Source organism: Peromyscus eremicus, chromosome 6 (genome assembly GCF_949786415.1).
Source record: "Peromyscus eremicus chromosome 6, PerEre_H2_v1, whole genome shotgun sequence".
NCBI lineage: Eukaryota > Metazoa > Chordata > Mammalia > Rodentia > Cricetidae > Peromyscus > Peromyscus eremicus.
This window is the reverse complement of record NC_081421.1, coordinates 124,225,354-124,245,403: the sequence shown is the minus strand read 5'-3', so window position 1 is coordinate 124,245,403 and position 20,050 is coordinate 124,225,354. Positions and strand designations below refer to the sequence as shown.

General features: G+C 42.4%; 1 protein-coding gene across 1 annotated transcript in view; it reads left to right on the top strand.

Moving 5' to 3' along the window:
• Window positions 1–20,050, top strand: part of St6galnac3 (ST6 N-acetylgalactosaminide alpha-2,6-sialyltransferase 3) — a 529,184-nt gene that overhangs the window by 210,385 nt on the left and 298,749 nt on the right. Inside the window, exon 2 of the mRNA XM_059266479.1 lies at window positions 3,764–3,958. Coding sequence (XP_059122462.1) covers window positions 3,764–3,958 — 195 coding nt within the window. The remainder of the gene's footprint in view (window positions 1–3,763; window positions 3,959–20,050) is intronic.

Genomic DNA, 20,050 nt, shown 5'->3' with positions numbered 1-20,050 from the left:
GTTCATGTTGCCTGACTGTGCTCGAGTTCTCCACGCACTGTATCATTTAATGTCCGTGTACCCGGCCTTAGAGGAATGGTAGTTTTTGTTTGTTTTGTGCCTCATGAAACATCTGTTGAACCAAGCCTTTCACACCATTGACAAGTACTCACTTTTGTTTTCTCAGCTCTAATTGGCAGTTGTTTTATCTTAAGGTTGTTCTGGCGGCTTCTGCCGCACCTGTCTGTGAAACCGACCTTCTGAGTGTGGCTTGACTCAACATAGTGACCAGCACATGGCAATCGCAGAATAAATTGGTTTCTGATCTGTTTAGCATAATCTACTGATCATGGCATACATAGCAGTCTTCTTAGCAAATGTCCTGAAGATTTCTGATAAAACAAAGGCCTGTCCAATTGCCCTTCCTGTGACGGGAATGCCCTTAGTGTTGCCCACTCTCCCACAGCCATAGGGACCCTATTTGAATGTTGTCTGTCCCTCTTAAGAGCAGTAGATGTCCCTTCCTCTGGGCTCCCAGTCACCCATGCATCCTCCCTACACCTCATTTGACACGTTTCATTATCCCCTTTTCTTGCTGGCTCTTGTGACTGTTTGGAGCCTGTTCTGTCTGGTTGGTTTCCTTTTCTTTCTCAGAACCTTTCCTAGTCTACACTGGGTCTGAACTCCAAGGCGTGGCTACATTTATGTGCCTCGTGTGTATTGGTGCTCAGTCCACTTCTCCATAACCCTTGTATTTCCTGCAGATATACGTGTGTGCTCGCTGCACATAGCTGTGTGTGTGCCGGAGTGCCTAAGCCATGGTCTTCACTGGCCATGGTGTGACAGAGGTGACTGCTAGGGAACACACGTTTGTGTCAGGTCCTGTTGTCCTTGCTTGCAGAGCTTGAAGTTAGACCTTCTCTAGTGAAGTTTCAGGGTGCTTTGTGTCGACACTGTGAGTTACTTTCATGCCAAACAAGAATAGCATTCCATTAGACAGGGAAGAAGAATCTGGTCACCCACCGTAACGTGACAGAGTGGGGCTGGAGGTCTGAGCTATGAAAAGAATACCCCTGGCCCCTGTGAATACAGTTCCAGGAGCAGGACAGAGGGGAGGTGCCTGCTTCCCACCCAGTCGCCCCCCCCCCTTTGCTATTATAGCTTTCCTTTGATAATCCCAGGAGACAGACATGACTTCCAGGGGCACAGGCTTTTGCTGCTGTGACTTCCCTCTGTTTTGAAGTTTCTCTCAAAAGTGGTTGGTTTACTTTTGTCCCTGTGTGCATTAAGTATATGTTGCTAGTGGTGGGTTAGGAGGGGCCCTCTATGCCTTTGTCCCAAGACCCCCAGTGATGCAAGTTCAGCAGCTGGGAGGAGCAGAGAGCCTTGCTGGGTTCAGGAGTAGACAAGAGCACAGATCATATCTGGGGGGCCCTTCGGAGCAGCTGCTGGTTCTTCCCTCTTACTTATGGGTGCCTGGTCTCTGGTTTTATTTAGCTGTCTCTTCTGGTTCATGCCCCTTTAAACTTGTTAAGATCCATCACCTCATTTTCGCTGTTACCTTGACACATTGCAGGGTTGTGGACATAATGATTCCACAGAAGAGCAAATTAAAACGTTTCTTCATGATTAGAAGGTTAAATGAGGTAAGGCTGTGGTGGTTAGTGGGGAGATAAAGGGTTCTGAGGAGGCAGAGCTCAGGGGACTCTCGGGTGATTAGAAAATTAGGCTGGCTAGACAGAGGAATGTGGGTTTTACAAATTACAGGAGCTGAGCAGGAATTTGGAAGTGACGGCGGCTCTGGATGCTGGCTCTGCTGCCTGGCTTACTCTGGGACCCAGGACATAGCATGGCTGTTTTGAGGTTTCTTTTCTCCCTTTAGAAGTTCTGGAGGCAATTACACCAGGAAGTAACAGGCCCCACACCCATCAGTGAGGGCAGTGGAAGACCATTCATTCTCAGCAACTCAGAGGTCAAGCCCAGTCTGGGGTCAGCAGGGGCGCGTCACAGTAGCTGTTCCTAAGGTCTGTCCTCAGTTCTGTTCTCTGTTCCTGCTCTAGCTTTGACTTTCTTTCTGACCCCATGACTGCTGAACTTCTGGTCACTAGAAAGGAGCACCTAGAGAGCCAAGGTGCTTTACCATCTGGCTCCCTGGATAAATTATTGCGAGGGTGACTTCTACAGGATTCCCTGTAGCGCTGCTGCTGTCTAGGCCCAAGGTCAGCTCTGAGTTTTGTGTCTGCCACTAATGTCCTATCTAATAGGTTTCAGTCTCTTCCACCTAAACTGAGGAACTTAAGTCTCACTCACTACTTGTCCCCACTGCTCCAGTTTCCATCCTTGGTTTACAAGACCCGTACCAAAAGACCAGCCTCCTACCCATTTCTAACCACCTTACTCCTCCCTATTCCAAAGTACCATTCACTATGTTGGGTTATGACATAGCTTTCATCTTTAGAAAAATCCAACAATTGAACAACAACAAAAAGTCCACTTTGGCCTTCTGCCGTCTCCCAGACTCAGGGCACACATCTTAGCGTGGTACCCGGGGCAGCCCACTGTGGTTATCATGTGTGCTTGCGACTTTCCTTCTGCATTCTGCACACGCTAGGAGAGACTGATTGGTTCCTACAGATAACCCATGCTTTCTTGTTTCCTTGCCTGTTTCTTCCATGTAGAAAGATCTGCTCACACGTCCCTACCAGTCAAAACATGCATTTTATCAAGCTCCGTTTCTAGTATGCATCACTGCTTTCTCTCATCCCAACCCGATGCGGTGGCTCCGCTTTCTTCCCTCGCAGGACATTCGTGGGAATGTTCTTAGGCTGTTTGCTGTGCAACGGTCCCTCTTCTGGTGCTTAACATTTCAACTTCGCATTGTGTGCACAGGTGAAGTTTTCTGTTGATAGAAACTGCTGGATACAGACTCAGAAGTGTGAGGTGGGGATGAAGCAGGGTCAGTGAAAGAGTCGTGCATTCCCCTCAAGCATTTGCTGGATGGCCTGTGTGGTTTAAGCTACAGTTCTATGCAGTGGGCATGGACACAGAGAAAACCCTGTGACAAGCAGATCCAATGGCCTCAGGATCTGAGAAGCATGTTCTAGAAAAAGAAATTGCCATAATTGCACTGTGGGAAAAGTACAGTAAAGATGCCTTTAGGGCAACAGTTCTCAACCTGTGGGTCATGACCCCTTTGAGGGTCAACCGACCCCTCTGGGGGTCGCATATCAGATATTTACATTATGATTCAGAATAGTAGCAAAATTACAGTTATGAAGCAGTGATAAAAATAATGTTATGGTTGGAGGTCACCACAACATGAGGAACTGTACTAAAAGACTGCGGCATTAGGAAGGTTGAGAACCACTGCTTTAGTAAAAGGGGGCGGTGAGACTTCACCTTTGCTGGGGGGCTGCTCTTGGAAGGATGGTGGTGGGAGGGAGCTGAGGACTCAAGAAAGGTCTCCTGTGGTTGGAAATGTCGGGTTTGAGTTCTTCAAATAAAAGGAGTGGACAAAGATAACCGTAAGGAAGGGGAAAGCAGGCTAGGAGAGGGTAAGAAAGGTTTCTGCCACCTGCTTGCCAAGTGATGGCTTTTTCTCTGCTCCAACTGAAATATCCTAAAAGAGAATCCTTTGATTCCTCGGAGAGAGAAAGGGATACCCACCTCCACCCACCCTGCCCTCACCACCTCTATCCCACCTCCCTCCCCTTCCCACCCCTGTGACTGTTGCTGGTTGAAGGTCATTCATTATTCTTTTCCTTTCTTCTCCACTGTTTTGCAGAGGAAGTCTGTGCTTGTGGTGAGCTTCATAGCCCTGTGCCTCTTGCTGCTAGCCATGCGCCTTGTCAATGACATGAATTTCCCTTTGCTACTGAACTGCTTTGGACAACCTGAAACAAAATGGATCCCATTGTCCTACACATTCAGGCAGCCTCTTCGAACTCACTATGGATACATAAATGTGAGGACCCAAGAGGTAAGACCTGAGAGAGTTACCTGGGAGAGTATCCATGGCAACTGTTTTCCAGTAGGAGCAAGATGGCTTCCGAGTCATTCCATTTACCCGTTATGTCCCACTGAGATCTTTTGGGTCCCTGACAACATTTTCTGTTTTTCTATTCTTAGATACTTCTGACACATGTCTAAACTCTTTTACTCCCTCCCACATCAAACCATCAAATGGCTGGCTTCCTATGGAGTCGAAGAAGCAATTACCTGTTTTCCTGGTGGTTTGAAGCTTAACATACATATCTTTCCGTTCAGATGCTCTGATCAGTGGCCACCAGCTGGAGAAATGACCGGCTTTATTTCCTGTAGGTCATCTGGTTGGGGACAGCTCTTTATAGAACTTGAGAAAAGCATTTGTCTCTTTATAACTGTCATCCTTAGACCTAGAACTAAGAAAAAAAAAAAGGCCAAGTTGAATTTCAACATTTGTGGTGGCTGCAGAGATAATGGAGTTTAACATGCTTCCACATTTAAAGGGGTTAAAACTATTTAAATCCTGCAATCACTGAATTTTTAAATCTTTGTAGCCTGTTAGTGTCTCAGGTGAGGGTGGCTAAATATTGACAGCTAGGAAGAGTACACTAGGCTAGAAGGTGTGTGCGTGCATGTGTGTGTGTGTGTGTGTGTGTGTGTGTGTGTGTGTCTCTGTGTGTGTATGTGTATGTGTGTGTGTGTGTCTGTGTGTGTGTGTGTGTGTGTGTGTGTGTGTGTGTGTGTGTGTGTAAGCCAGGAGACAAACTTGGACAATTTTTCTTTGATTGTGAGATGAAGTCTCTCACTGATCTAGAGCTCACCATGTACAGTAGGCTGACTGACCAGGAGTCCCAGGATCCACTTATTTCTGCCTCTCCAGTGCTGGGATCACAAGCACATGCCACCAAACTGACTTATGTATTTGAGAATTTCCTACACGTATATGTTTTGACTGGATCCACTCTAACTTCATGTACTCCTTTTGAAGCCCCACTGAGCACCATGGCTTGATCATGTGCAGGCCACAGCTTCTGTGAATGCTCATGTACCACGGTCCTGTTGTGTTCATAAAACACCTTTCACAGCCGGGCAGCAGTGGCGCACGCCTTTAATCCCAGCACTCGGGAGGCAGAGCCAGGCGGATCTCTGTGAGTTCAAGGCCAGCCTGGTCTATAGACTGAGATCTAGGACAGGCACCAAAACTATACAGAGGAACCCTGCCTCAAAAAAAAAAAAAAAACCAAAACAAACAAACAAACAAAAGCACCTTTCACACAGTCCATCTGCCTTCAGACATGGAGATTCTCAGGACTCTAACTTAGGTGCTCATGTTCCCACGGAGACTGTGGTCTGATCCAAATCCCCAGAGTTATCTTCAGTTTTGCTTCCTGAGGTACAGAAGGGGGAAAGCCCCTCAATAAGGTGAAGCCGAGGTAGTGAAACTGTTTTCAGTCATTTCCATGGGATGGGGCAAGCGTGAGGCACATCAGTGTTGGTGCAGAGTCCACTCCTGTTTGAAGTTGTTGGTGACAGAGGTACAGTCCACCAGAGTGTCACATCACTGAGGAGCATTTGGGAACAAGACCTGTTGGAGAACTGTTTGTGACTGTCCTGGAGAGGGGCACCAGGCAGGTCCTCTGGGCCCGTGGCATGCCTGAGCTGCTGCTTCTGTACACTTCACTCTCTGAACATTGTTTTTGTAGCTCCTGGATTTATAGACTGTTTATTAGGCCTTTATAGTTGAGGGGAGGCACCATTAATAATAGATAAATTCCTCAGAGTCCTGCTTGATGTGTATCCTCTAATTGGTTTTAAATTAACTTTGGAAAGTCTCTTGCTGGAATTTGTCGAGTGTCCTGATAAATTGATTACCTGTATAAAAATGTGTCTTTTAGAGAAGAGCGCGTCTCACTCTCGTCTCTCGTTACTTTATGTCTGGCTGTCACTTAATATTCTATATCTCTGCAGTATGGGTTAATCATTTCACAAGTGCCTGTCACAGGCTGAAAATGGAACATATGGATAAAGTATCTTATAAATTGTGCTCATGAGGAATATACCAATGGATAGCAAAGCCCTTATATTTGTCTAAATATTTGTGAATTGGATTTTGGAGTAACCCCACCTCCCCTTCCTGTTGCTGTAAACTCTGCCCTGCCTCCACATGATGGACTGAACTCTCTCAAGCCAATAACCCTCCCTTAAGTTCCATACTTCCAGCTATTTGGTCACAGCTATGAGAACAGTAACTAAGACAGTCCTCCATGTAAAATTACAATTAAGTATATTTATTATGCTTTCCTTAGGTTAGTCTGTACATTGATGAGAGGAAGCTGCTTCCCTTTCTGCACCCTCAGGGGTCATGACTTGAGAGTCTCAGAGCATTGATTCAAGTACCTATCACTTAGTTCTATGACTTTGGTTCCTGAAGGCCTTCTCATCCAATCTCGTACTTAATGCACTCATCCCAGTGAAAGACCATGCAGAGGATATTATTTAGAAAGAACTGGTGCACAACCTTCTGGAGTTGAGAGGGGATCGCATAATGGGGTATGTACTGTGTTGGAGATCAAGTAAGTGTGGAGGCAGATGGGAAGCACATTTTGATGTCTTCCTATTTAGCCAAGAGCTTTGCTTCTTGCTCTCTGAAGAACTGATTGAAGGAGGTAACACAGCCCTCCCAGCATGGCTGTGAAAGATGGAAGAGAATGCAGCAGGTATCCTCTCACTTCCCCTTCCTCTCCAGACCAGTGCGAGCTCAAGTTCCTATTACTGAGTGAGAGGAAATCTTGAGACACGAAATCAATGCCACTAATTGGATGAGGGCTGAATTCTGATGTCTCTGCTGGTCACTGAACCTGGAGTCCTTACCAATAAATACTAGGATTGAGTTGGCTGCTATCACTCTGAGGTAGCGCCAAGCTGCAAGAGGAACTGAAGGACATGGACTTTGCAGCACCTGCTGTATCCCCTGTACCTCATAGCTGACCCATAACTTCTCAGGATCCCCTTACTATCTCATAATTATCCATAATGCAATTGCATTAAGAATGTTTTTAGTGACGGATGGGTTTATTTCAGCTTAAACTTTAAGATAATAGTCCATTATTGAGACAGGACAGGAACTCAAGCAAGAACTGAAGCAGAAACCATTGAGGAACACTGCCTACTGGCTTGCTTTCCAGCTTGCTCAGCCAGCCTTCTTTACAACTCAGCCAGGCTCTGCCCTCCCTAGGAAGGGTGCTGCCCATGCCCTTCCTATTAGTCATTAATCAGGCATCTTCTAAAGACATTGTCATAGGCCAATCTGATCTGAGCCATTCTCGAGTTAGGTTCCCTCTTCCCAGGGAGTAGTGTCAAGTTGACAATCAAAACTAATCAGCACAACCCACTTCTTGTTAACTTGACACACATATATATCACTGTTAAGTCATAACCTTTCCTTTTTTTTGTCCCTAAGATCTCATGGTAATATCATAATGTAAAATACAATAGAACTTTAAAAGCCCCACAGTATTTTAAAAATTCTAACATGTAAATATTTTTATCAAGAGTAACTGTAGAGAACCATTTCGTGGTATTAAGACAGGGTGACCATATTATCAACTCACATTGAACATGATTTTAAAAAGCATGTCATCCATGGGGGTTTAAAAAATGACATATGTATTTACATATTGGCATTATCCTGTAAATGCTGCTGTTTTCTAAGCATTTTAAATTATGAATTGTAGCAGATAGGGCAGGGACAAAGGATCTAGACACTTGCATGATTTGTTTCAAGGCGTCATTTTTCCTTCTATTGAGGTCATGACAAGTGAGGGGGAAAGAGAAATTCACTTTGGCTGGGTTCCAATCTTAGTTTGCTACCATAGGCTCAGTCACTGTGTTGGGCTTTTCTGTGATGTGACACGGTATGAGGACATTGCCTTCAGCAAGCCACCTATAGAGCATTTGCATTGGCTACTGGAGAATCAGTCACTGATGATCAAGGAGGCTGCAGCCAGAAGTGTCTGGTGACCAATTTCATGGCAGACATCTCCTCCAGATCTGATAAGAGAACCAGATGTGTTAGAACTGAGAGGAAGGCTGGTATTTGGAAAAGAGTACCCTTTCCCATGATGCTCAGGGAGAAGTCTGGGCATCCAGAACACAGCAATCAAAGACTGTATTTTCACTCTCTTAATTTAACTAGGCTGAAGTGCATCTCTTTAAAAACTGAGAATCCTAGAAAGCCTGGAGTAGACAAAATACGAATACTTTGCATCAGTTCCTATGATAGACAGGCCATGCTAGTCTAATTATAGATGCACATAACATATTGATGTTGCAATAGAATTTCCTAAATGGTGGTTATTGTAACAATTAAGGAACAAAGCTGACTTTCTTGGCAATAAAAGAACATGCTCACCACAGTCAAATAAATGTGCACTTGTAACTAATGCTGGCGTGAATGGGTTTTTTATGTTTGGGTGTATAGGCTTTAGATTTTACAGAAGTATATGGAGAGCAATTATATGCAGATGTATGCTCTCAAAATTTTAAACTGATCAACTTAATTGTTAATTAAATTTTGGATATTCCCATTTGTGTAATTATAAAGAAAAGAACATTTCAACTTTCAAGTTACTTTACAGAAAGAAACAATTAATGTATAATAAAGATTACGTATTTGACACATGCACATTGGATTTGTCATTTTAAACAACACTTATCATTTTTCTGAGGGCTTGAGGGCATCTATCTGTTGAGTGGAGGAGGGATGATTTTATTTCTCAGGCAGGCTGTGAGATAGCAATTCTCAGTCAAAAAGCACATCTCAAGACAGTAAAACTAAATGCAAAGGAGAGGGTTGACATCACCAAGGGCTGAGACAATTCCAGGGTGATTTTGTGGCATGTGAGACAGGTAACATGGTGCTTAGCTTTGATTGTCAACTTGACAAAATTTAGACTCACCTGTGAAGAGGGTCTTAATGAGGAACTGTCAAGACTATGTTGGTGGGTGGGCATGATTATTTTCCTGTTTGTGTTAGTTCAGATGGGAAGACCCAGCCGGTATGTGGACAGCACCATTTCACTGGCTGGGCCAGCTGAAGGGTGGTGAGGACGCCTTCCTCCTCTGCTCTGGACTGCGATGCAGTGCCTAATCATTTCAAGCTCTTGCAGCCTTGCCTTTTCTGCCATTATAAAGCCCTTTCTCCCAAGTTGCCTTTTGTCAGGGTGCTTTTATCACAGAAATGGAAAAGGATCTAGGGCAGGTACTCAGGAGAACGATGGAGCAGGTGGAGAGCATGGAGGATCCAGGAACAGAGCAAGCGTCAAAGAATCTGCATTGTCTGCCATCCTCCCACTCTGTACCCTGTGAGCAAGGTGCTACTCCCAGAACGCCAATGAACTCTGATGTCTGTATTGACAATCAAGTTGCCTTATATTCTATAGCCCTGGCTTGCTTCCATTGATCCACTCCCTTCCCTTCTAATATTGTCGCCATTGATTGGCTGCTGCTCTGGCTTGGAGTGCCTTCACCTTAACCCTGCAAACCACACAGGTTGTCACTTTTAATCATGCTCCATTTTGTTGCCTAAACATGGACACAGCACCCTATGTTGAGGGATTCAGAAGGCATGATTGATGCTCTGATATTCCAGAGATGGAAATTAAACACACATTGGGTAATTTCAGGGCTGATTTGGCTAGAGTCAAACATACTCTGTATAGTTGTAGAAATATAGACTATGTTATATGGTCATACAGACTACAGAAAATGAAAGATGCACACACTTGTTATGATGATCTAGGATGTGGACAAGATCCTTGGAAAGGAAAAGGCCACACTTGTACTTGTGAGCAGTGATACATACAGAGGAAAAACCCATAACAGAGGAAAAAAATATATTTGCATCCATACTCACAAAACTATATATTAATGTGCATTACATAAATGTATGCAATATATACATGAACCTGTCTTTACATAATGATTTCTACTTTCCTAAATACAAACATGCATTAGAGTGTGCCCATACATTTTATATTATCTAAGAAAATGGTTAATTCTTGTGTTAGCCTGTTGGGTATAGATAGTGCCTCATGAGCCTATCTACTCTCTACTTACCTTTTATTGTGGTCAACTCTCCCTTACTGACCATAGGGCTGACCACAAAGTCAGATTAGTATTAGATAATGAAGTGATTGGGCAAGATACAAGGCCCAAGAAGAGCCATTTTGAACCATTCCCAGATTTTCATTATATTTTTCTTGTAACACTGTTGACAAGAACTCCTTTTTCTTGGTGTGATAGAGTATTTGGTATATGATTCTCTGGGTGTCTTGTCATATCCCCAGAGAGAATGAGACCAAGACACTGAGAGAAGAAATGAGTTGTAGGGGAGACTTGAAGCCTGAGATGATATTCCAGGTCCAGAGCCCCAGCCATGTTGGAGTCAGCCTTCCAGATCTGTGATTTATGTATAGAAATCAGTAAACTCTATTTTCCACTTCGGCTGATTTTAACTTTTTTTGTCACTTGCAGCCAAGAGACATAGCAAATACATTGTTTTCTAGCCACCCCCAGAACCCTGTGGCTTATCTTTGAATAAGTTGTCCTCTGGAGGAGAACAGCAGCCATCTTTCAAAGTCTGAACTCTCAAACCTGTTGGGAGGCCAGACACCATAAGCCATCCATCAGTCAGCTGTGGTGCCATGAGGCTGTGCACTGAAGGCCTTTGTCAACATCTTTGTCAAAGACCATGTGCCCAGGAGCATGTTGCTTAGTAAACCCACTGATTCTTGGAGGGAGGAGAATGAAGTCCTCAAATGCAGACACTGTCTGGACAAACCTGACCACTTACTGAATCTCTGGCCATGCATACCCAGCTGATAAATCATGCAGTCATAATATAATTATCAGGTAAAATTGTCTGTATTGCTGAGGCATCAAAAACCCCAAGAGATTGATGCTCACTTTACATATCACATCTGTTATGGATGAAAGATCCATTAGTACCACAGTTTTTAATAAAGTAATTGTTTCTCCAGGAAGATAGAAGGGGATTTTATTCATTACTGATCCTTAGGTAGAAAAATTGTGCATTTGCCAACTGTCATGTTACCGTGCTTGAAAGGGGCCTATTAGAAATTCAAATATTGTATTATTTCATTTGTGACGAGCAAAGGAAAACAAAACAGTTCACCTTGATTAAAGGGTTGAAAAAGTGATAGAACTGGGGTCCTGGTGTTAAAAAATTTTTTTCATTTAGTTTTTCTTGAGCTGATAGGCTGGCAAAGTGACTAACCCAGACTGGATTGATCAATTGGCAGTTATCCTAACCACAAGTGCTAGTCAATCAACACATATTAATGAGTGCTCACTGTGTTCCAACCCCAAAGTGCCAAAGATGTTAAAGAAGTTTTGAAGGTGAAGTTCACCGAGGAAGAGACTCATGTTCTAGAGCAATAACATCTGGAGATGATTGTATTTGTAAAGGACGGCTGAGTCTCTCTTATATAACCGGATCTGGAAGATAATTTGTCACTAAGTAGATCACATTAAATTATGATTATTCATTTTTCAGAGTAAGCCATATGAAAGAAAACATCCAATTTTAAATATTTTGTTGCAAAAGTAACCACACAGTTCCCATGTCAAGACCTAGCTGACAAAGCTAGGGAAATGTCACATGCGATTAATTGAGCTCTTTGCCTAGTAGATAGTTCCTCCTGCCCCCCTCCCCCCCCCCCCCGTCCCCCGCAAGGACTGTAATTTGAGTGGTGTCCATCAAAGGCCCTCCTGCTAAAGGCTTATTCCCCAGGGTATCATATTGGACCTTTGGGAGGTGGAGCCTCATGACAAGTGTTTAGGTCACTGGGGTTCTGCACTTGATGGGAATTGTGAGCCAAGTGTCTTCCCTGTTCCTCCTCTTGGTGGGAGGTGAGCAGTTTGCTCTGTTGTGATGCATTGTTTGGGGCCTGAGATGTGGCAACACATCACAACAGAACCCACACATCTTAGATGGAAACCTCCAAAATTGTGAGCCAAAGTAAATGTTTCTTCCTGTAAGTTAGTTATTTCAGATGTTATAGTAATATGAAGCTAATACACCAAGTATTTAATACATATATTATTGACTTCAGAGGAAAATGAAATTAAGAATTCTGGTCTGGTCATACATAGGTGAAGATAACCTGACAGCCTCCTGCTATAAGCCAGAACATGATGAATTAAACAAGAACATATTAGCTAATGCCCAGCAGCCCTTCCCTGAGAGTAGGGGGTTCTTCAGACCCAGCAGCTGCGAGAGGGAAGAGAGAGGAGGGTGAACACAGGAGACATGGTTTCCTGGTGCTTTGTAGAATTGAGATACAGGACAGAAAGTGAGGCCCTAAGATCCACCCCCACCCCACACACTAACCTAATGCTGGGCATTTAGAGTCTGGAGTTGGTACTCTGCAGGGAGGGAGATAATGGAAAATAGCACAAGAACAGACAAATAAACATATGTCTATATTTGCTTTTTGGATAAGAAAGAATTATCTGTGGAGATTCGACATACTAGACCCTACCCGTCTCCAAGTTGGAACCTGACTACTTTCGTTTTTCTAGCATCCCAGAAAACTGAGAAATTGACCCAGACTTGGCCCCCAGCCAGAGAACACTGAAAAGTTCACTGGGGAGGTGCTCACATGACCTGGACACAAAGGACCCTCCAACGCATTCACCATCAAGACTCATGAGATGCATGAGAAATGGTGTGCTGATTGTGCTGTTTGCTGCAGAAGCTGCTGTTGTCTGATTCAGTGTTTCCTCGTCCTTGCTGTGGGCTTCCATAATTCACTAAGTTCCTGCTCTGGTGCCTTCTTCAGATCTGAGACATTCTGAATTCTACATGCCCCTGGTGCCAATGACAGAATGAAATGGTTATGGACTTACGCCCAAACTCGAGAGTGATGCATCGAAGCCTGGAAGCAGGAGTCCAGCAAAAAATTCCATAGCTGTGCAACATTTTTAAATACCTAGAAATTACATGAATGGACTTTTAAACAACCCCCGAGGTCACATCAGTGACCCCATCTGTGCCCACCAGTCCTTATCTAGGACTGGTTTAACTAAGTCTGCACCACTCAAAGTTACTACAGTGACACTGTGTGGGCAAAAGAAGAGACTGAGTTTACACTGGTCCACTTCTTGGGGGGAATCCTCAGTTCATGAAGTCCCTAAGTGCACAGTGTGGCTGGATGTGCTATGTGTAAGTCCTGGGTTTGTAAAGAATAAAATGCTTCCCGCCTAAAAGCCCATAGCAGTTTATGTAATGTTAACTGATAATAAGTGATTGAGTAACATATAATATGTAGAGAATTATTTCAACTTTTCAAATATATACCTAGATTTTGAAACAGTATCTCAGAATATTAACTGGCAATTTATGTCTGTGTTCTAAATCTGTGGTGATATTTTTCATAAACATTAAAAATTTTCCCACTGTAAAAATGTAACTCATTTATTACTAGGAAATATTTTAAAGCAATATCTATCCATGAAAACATTCTTGGAGGTATTTCTAACATAAAAAATGTTGAGTCTATCTGTCTAGACAAATATATTGTTTATAGTACCTTAAAGTGAGTATTCTCCAATTCATAATGACCTCATTCCAAAAATATATGGAAAGGGGGAAAAGTATAACTTCATAGTTTATACTACATCACCTGTGAGACTGAAGTTATCACCGTAGTGACAGATTTTGTTAGTAGGAATGTACCTCCAACAGATGTAATGAAATAGCACTTTACTCGGCCTTTTTCTCAATTCCTGCATCCCTGACAAATCATGGGGAAAACACCACAAGTAACAAATGAGGGACATTCTACTAAACATGTAACTGCGTCTTCCAGGTGCCTTAGAGTTATCAGGAACAAGGAGAGCCTGTGACCCTGTGGGGCCAGGAGGGTCCTAAAGAAAGCTACAAACAGAAACCATACTGGCTGAGTGGGCTCTGGGAACCACAGCAGTATGTCAGGACTAAGCACCCTGGAATCAGGCTTTACTTAAGGATAGATACTCAGTGCTGCATCATCATTGTGACAGATGTCTTAAAAAAATCACCCCTGAGAGGCTGAGTGTGGAGCTTATGTTAACTCTCTGTACTGTTCATTGTTAACCAAAAATTGCTAAAACAGGCTTAGGTAGTTTGTGTGTGTGTGTGTGTGTGTGTGTGTGTGTGTGCGCACATGCACGCATTTAATAACATGAACTAACAGTTAAATACTATGCTAAAAGACTTATATGTGGTGATATTGTGTTCCCCAAAATATTGTGTACCCTTATAAACTTACCTGGGGTCAGAGAACAGAAAAGCCACTAGATATAGAGGCCAGAAAATGGAGACACACACACCTTTAATCCTATCACTTGGGAGGCAGAGATCCATCCGGATCTCTGTGAGTTCAAAGCCACACTAGAAACAGACAGGCATGGTGACTCATGCCTTTAATCCCAGGAAGTGATGACAGGAAGCAGAAAGGTATATAAGGTGTGAAAACCAGGAACAAGAGCCTAGTTAAGCTTTTAGGCTTTTGAACAGCAGTTCAGCTGAGTGCCATTCAGATGAGGACACAGAGGCTTCCAGTCTGAGGAAACAAGATCAGCTGAGGAACTGGCGAGGTGAGGTAGCTGTGGCTTGTTCTGCTTCTCTGATCTTCCAGTGTTCACCCCAATACCTGGCTCCAGGTTTGTTTTTATTAATAAGACCTTCTAAGATTAGTGCTACACCTATGTATAATGGAGTTGACTTTAAGCTTTTAGTTAGCATACAGAATAATGGATTTCATTCTGATTGGACATTTTCATGTGTCACGTGTTTCATTTGTATTTGCCCTCTCTCCTTTTAGCCTTCCCGAGCTCTTCTTTCCTCTCCCACTGGACCCTTGCCTCCTCCAAAATAGTTCTCTTTTGCCTCTCTCTCTCTCTCTCTCTCTCTCTCTCTCTCTCTCTCTCTCTCTCTCTCACACACACACACACACACACACACACACTCTTACTTACACGTAAATCTATACTCTACAATTAAGAGAAAATATGAGGTTTTTATCTCCCTCTTATTGTCCTCTCTTACGACCACCTCCTTCTTCCACTGTCTTAGGACCACTTCCGTTTTCATATCTTCATTCTTTACTGATAAACAAAATTCCACTGTGTGTGTTTTCCTTATCTGTTCACATGCTGCTGGGCACGTCGGCTGGGTCCACATCTTGACTGTTACAGTGAGGCAGTGAATGGATGTGGAATCCCCTGTGGTAGGCTGACTTAGAACCCTTTGGGCACATACCCAGGAATGATTCAGAAGTTCTGTGTAGCATTTGAAGAACCTCCATAGCGATTTCCATGGTGGCTGTGCCGGGTTACACTCCAGCCAGCAGTCTGTAAGATTCCTTGTTTCTCACATCCTCATGTCTTATCATTTGTCTTCTTGATGCAGATTGGGATAAGATGGAATCTTACTGTAGTTTTAATTTGCATTTTTATGATGGCTAAGGATATTAAACACTCTATATTTATTGGCCATTTGTATTCTATTTTTATTTGTTGTGATTTAATACACATGTGTAGTGTTTTTAGATTATATGTATACCACATTGCTCCCTTCCAAATCTTCCTGGGCTCCCTTCATTTGCCTGTTTATTGGCATTTAATTTTTGGAGTCCTTCATAGAGTCTAGAATTCCTAACCTCACTGTCTCTTCACATGGCCATGCAGAAGCCTTCTGATGTTATACAGGGTGGATTGTCACTCTTGCTGTTAGGTCTTGAGCTGCCAGAGTCCTTTCCAGAAAGCCCTAGTCTATGACATCTTTCCTGTAGCCATTTCAGCTCTCAGTTTTTACACTTAGGTCTTTGATTGATTGTCCTGCAGCATGAAAGATAGGGACCTGCTTCTCTTCCTGAACACGTGGGGGTGCAGTGTTCCCAACACCATCTCTTCTCCAGTGCATGTGTTTGGCACCTGACTGAAAACCATGTGTTTACAGCTCTGGGAATGTACTTCTGGGTCCTCTATTCGATTCTGTTTGTGTGTGGATCTGTTCCTGAGCCAGCACCGTGCTGGTTTTGACCTCCATCATTGTCCTTTCTGTTCAGGATTGCTCGGACAATTTGGGGGTCTTTATGAGTTTTGGGAATGGTCTTTTAGTTCTGTGAGGAGTGTCATGGGATTTTGAGGGGGATTGCATTGAATCTGGAGATCACTTTTTGGTTCTATAGCCATCTTCACAGTATTAACTCTAATCTATGAGCATGGGAGGACTTTGGGTTTTTTAGTACCTTCTTCCATTTATTTCTTCAGTGTTTTTAAGTTTTCACTGCAGAGATCTTTTTTTTTTTTTTTTTAATAGTTTTGCTGTTGTGAATGGGATTTTTTTACCTGTACTTTTTCACTGTAAGACTCTTCTTGGCACACGGAAAAGCTACTGTTTCTGTTGTCACATGTTGATATTGTATTTTCAGTTTTTATGAAAATGTTTATTTTATCCAAGGTATTTCTGGTAGAACCTTCAGGGTCTTTTAAGCATAGGATTGTATTGTCAGCAAAGATAGATAATTCCATGTGTTTGCTTCCTGTTTGTATCAGTTCCGTTGCTCCTTCTCCCCTTATGAAAGCACTGTGCTGAATGAAAGTGGAGTGATGGGGCACCTTTGTCTCATTCCTGTTTTTATAGGAAATGATGTCACTTTTTCTTGTTTAGTATGGTGTTGGCTATTTGTATATGCTTTTATTATGTGAGGTATGTTTCCATGTTTCTTCTATTCTTAGTTTCTGCCTGGCTTTTATCATGAAGCCATGCTGAACTTTGCCAAGGGATTTTTGATCATGCGATGTCTGTCTCTGAATCTATGTATGTATGTGCTATGTTATATATATTGATTTGCATACATTAGATTATCTTTTTACCCTATAATGAAACAAATTCCTTCATGGTTATGATGTTTTTAAAAGTGTTGCTAAATTCTGTTTGCAGGTATTTTATTTAGAAATTTTGTATCTAAGTTGATGAGGAAAATTGGTCCATGATTTTCATGTGCGTGTGTGTTTGTGTTCTGGCTTTGGTATCAGGGTACTACTGTACTCATAGAATGAGGTGAGAGTATGCTAGATTCTTTCATCATAGCTTGTTGCTATGATAAAATATTCTGACAAAAGCCACTTAAGGAAGAATGGTTTTTTAGAACCCACAGTTGAAGGTCTAACACACCTCGGTGGGGAAGTCAAGGCAAGGGAGCTTGAAGCTGTTGGCTCCTCTGTGACCACAGTCCAGAGAAGAGAGAGCAGGGCATACAAGCACATTAGTGTTTAGCTCTCTTTCACCGTTTTATAGAGTTCAGGATCCCTTGCCCAGGGAATAGTCCTGCCCACAATTAAAATGGGTCTTCCTACATTAATTAACATAATCAAGATAATCCCTGACAAGCATACTCAGAGGCCCACATCTCAGGGGAGTCTATACCCCGCTAATAAAACAACTGCAGGCAGCATCCTTCCTTTTGGATTTTGTGGAATAATTTGCAGAGCCTTGGTGCATTTCTTTAAATATCTAGTAGAATCTGCAGGGAATCTATCATTGCTGGTCACATCTACTTTTATTCTACTATGAGCTGAGAAACTACAAGAAATTATTTTGATTCTCTTCTATACTTATTAAAATTTCCTTTATGCCCTAAAGCTTGGTCTGTTTTAAAGAGGCTTCCATGGACAGCTGAGAAAAAATTTTTCAAATGTAGTGTTTATCTGTTAGATCAATATTCTGTAGATATCTGTTAAGTCCACTTGATCTGTGATATAGTTTAATGTTGAAGTTTCTGTGTCAAAATTTTTCTGTATAATTTATTGATGAGAGTGGGCTATTGAAGTCATCCACTATTGCTGTATATAAACTTACTTGTCTCTTATATTCAATAATGTTATTTTATTAGGTGCTTCAACCTTTTTATACATGTCTTTTTAAACTGTTGTGTCTTGTTATAGATTTGCAACTTTGGATTGGTTAGGTATACATACAATCCTGGTTTTCAAAAGTGATCTTTTTCTTGTTCCTTTTCAACATTTGTTGCATTGATGACAGCTCCCTAAGCATCAGTAAACACCAACAGGAGGTTTTACAGAGAGTACTTCTCATGTTTGGTCACTCAGTAGAAAGCAGACTGACCTTGTTGTAGTTACTATTTTAAGCAACAATCTACATGTTTAAAGTTATTTTTCTATAGCTATATGCATTAATTAATTTTTATCAAATGTATTTGATTTTCCTCTCAACTTAATCAAGGTGTTACTCCTTATTTTTCTAATTAATTTATTTAGTTTTCACATATTGTATAGTATTCAGAATGCTCCAGAGAAACATGCCAACAAGATGTATGGTTGAATTATGTATGTATATCATATACAAGTGTGTAGGTATGTGTACTTGGAGAGAAAGAGATAATTCGAGATCATTTAGGGTTGATGGCCAGTTTCTGATGAGGTAGACCAGCAAGCTGGGGGCTTAGTAAACTTTCTGCTTTGAGTTCAAAGTCTGCTGAACTTCCTTCTTGCTAAAAGAGCTCAGTCTTAGCTCTCTCAGGTCTTCAACTCACTGGACATGGACGCCAACATAGTGTGGTCTAATTTACTCAAAGCCTGTCAACTTAAATATTCATTTTATCCCCAAACTGCATGAACAAAAGCTAAAAAACACCAGAGTAGCATTTGGCCAAAAACTTCACACCGTGCTTTACTTAAACTGACATGTGAGCTTAACTGCCACAGCCCACAGTTCTTAAATCGAGTCACTGAATTTGAAACTCCATCACACTTTCTTTTTGGGCTATATAAAATCATAATTTCATTTGTAGATGAGAAAATAGGCTACATTATAGAACTCCCAAGTCACACATGCTCAGAGAGCAGACCTGAGTTTTGAACCAGTCAGAGCTGGTTAGGAAGAGAGGCGAGGTGGGAGGATGGGAAAGAGGAAGAGCCAACACCTTACTCTGTTCTGGTTCCCCTCTGCTACGGATTCAGATGCCTGTCACTCTCCTGTAATGCAATCTCACTTGCTTATGTTGAATTCAGGAGCTTCATGAGTCCTGGACACAGGAGAGCATTTTGCTTTCTCATTAGGAGCTTGGGTTAAGTCTGTTGTCTTAATGGAGACCGTAGCTAGGGCCCCTATGCTGCTCTCCGGTTCCTTCACGTTCTTCTGCTGGTAGGACCCTACAACAACCTCATTCTTGCCATCCTGGTGGTGAATTGACCACCTGTATCTCTCCCTACATTTTTCAAAAGCAGTGGTGCTATTTGAGTTACTTAAGTTCTGTTTAAAAAGCAATGTGGTTGTTAATTGTGTTCCTTCCCAGGTTGTACCAAACCTTTAACCCTGAATTCCCTGAATCATTTGGCTTTCAGATGGGGCAGCATTTTATAGGGAAAATATCAGACTTACTAATTAAAGAGCTGGTAGGGTATGGCAATATGTGCTCCTGATTTTAAATTAGGTTGAAATTGCCATTCTGTGACAGAAATCTACTGAGGATCAAAATGAGGCAAATATTTAGGTGTTGAGCTCTGAGCCAAATGGCCATGCTGCTGATTTTTGAATGCCTGCTACCTCAGAGGGGCTGGTGTGTCTTTGATATTCCTGGGAGCCACACAATGTCAGCTGACTTGATTACCTTCAGCATCCCCCAACTTATTTTCTAGTGAAGCCTGTGGTCAATTGGCTGTCCAAACCAGAGTGAGCATTCTAACTCTCCTTTTCATTAAATAGCGACACTCAAACTATTGTTACCACCCCCACTTAGAGGCTGGCAATGAAGTCACCTTACAGTGAGTGTTAAGCACTGTGGTATTGACAGACAGGCAGGAATCATGGCAACAGAATAATACCCACCATCAGATCTGCCTTAGCATATTCCTGCCAGTGGGCAGCATTCTTTCCTTTCATTCTTCCTTTATTATTATTGTTATTATTTTTTTGCTTGTAGCATGGAAGAAAGCATCTTAAATTCTGTAGGCTACATAATTGTGCCCAAGAGGCTTCTCTTGAAATGCGTCCTGC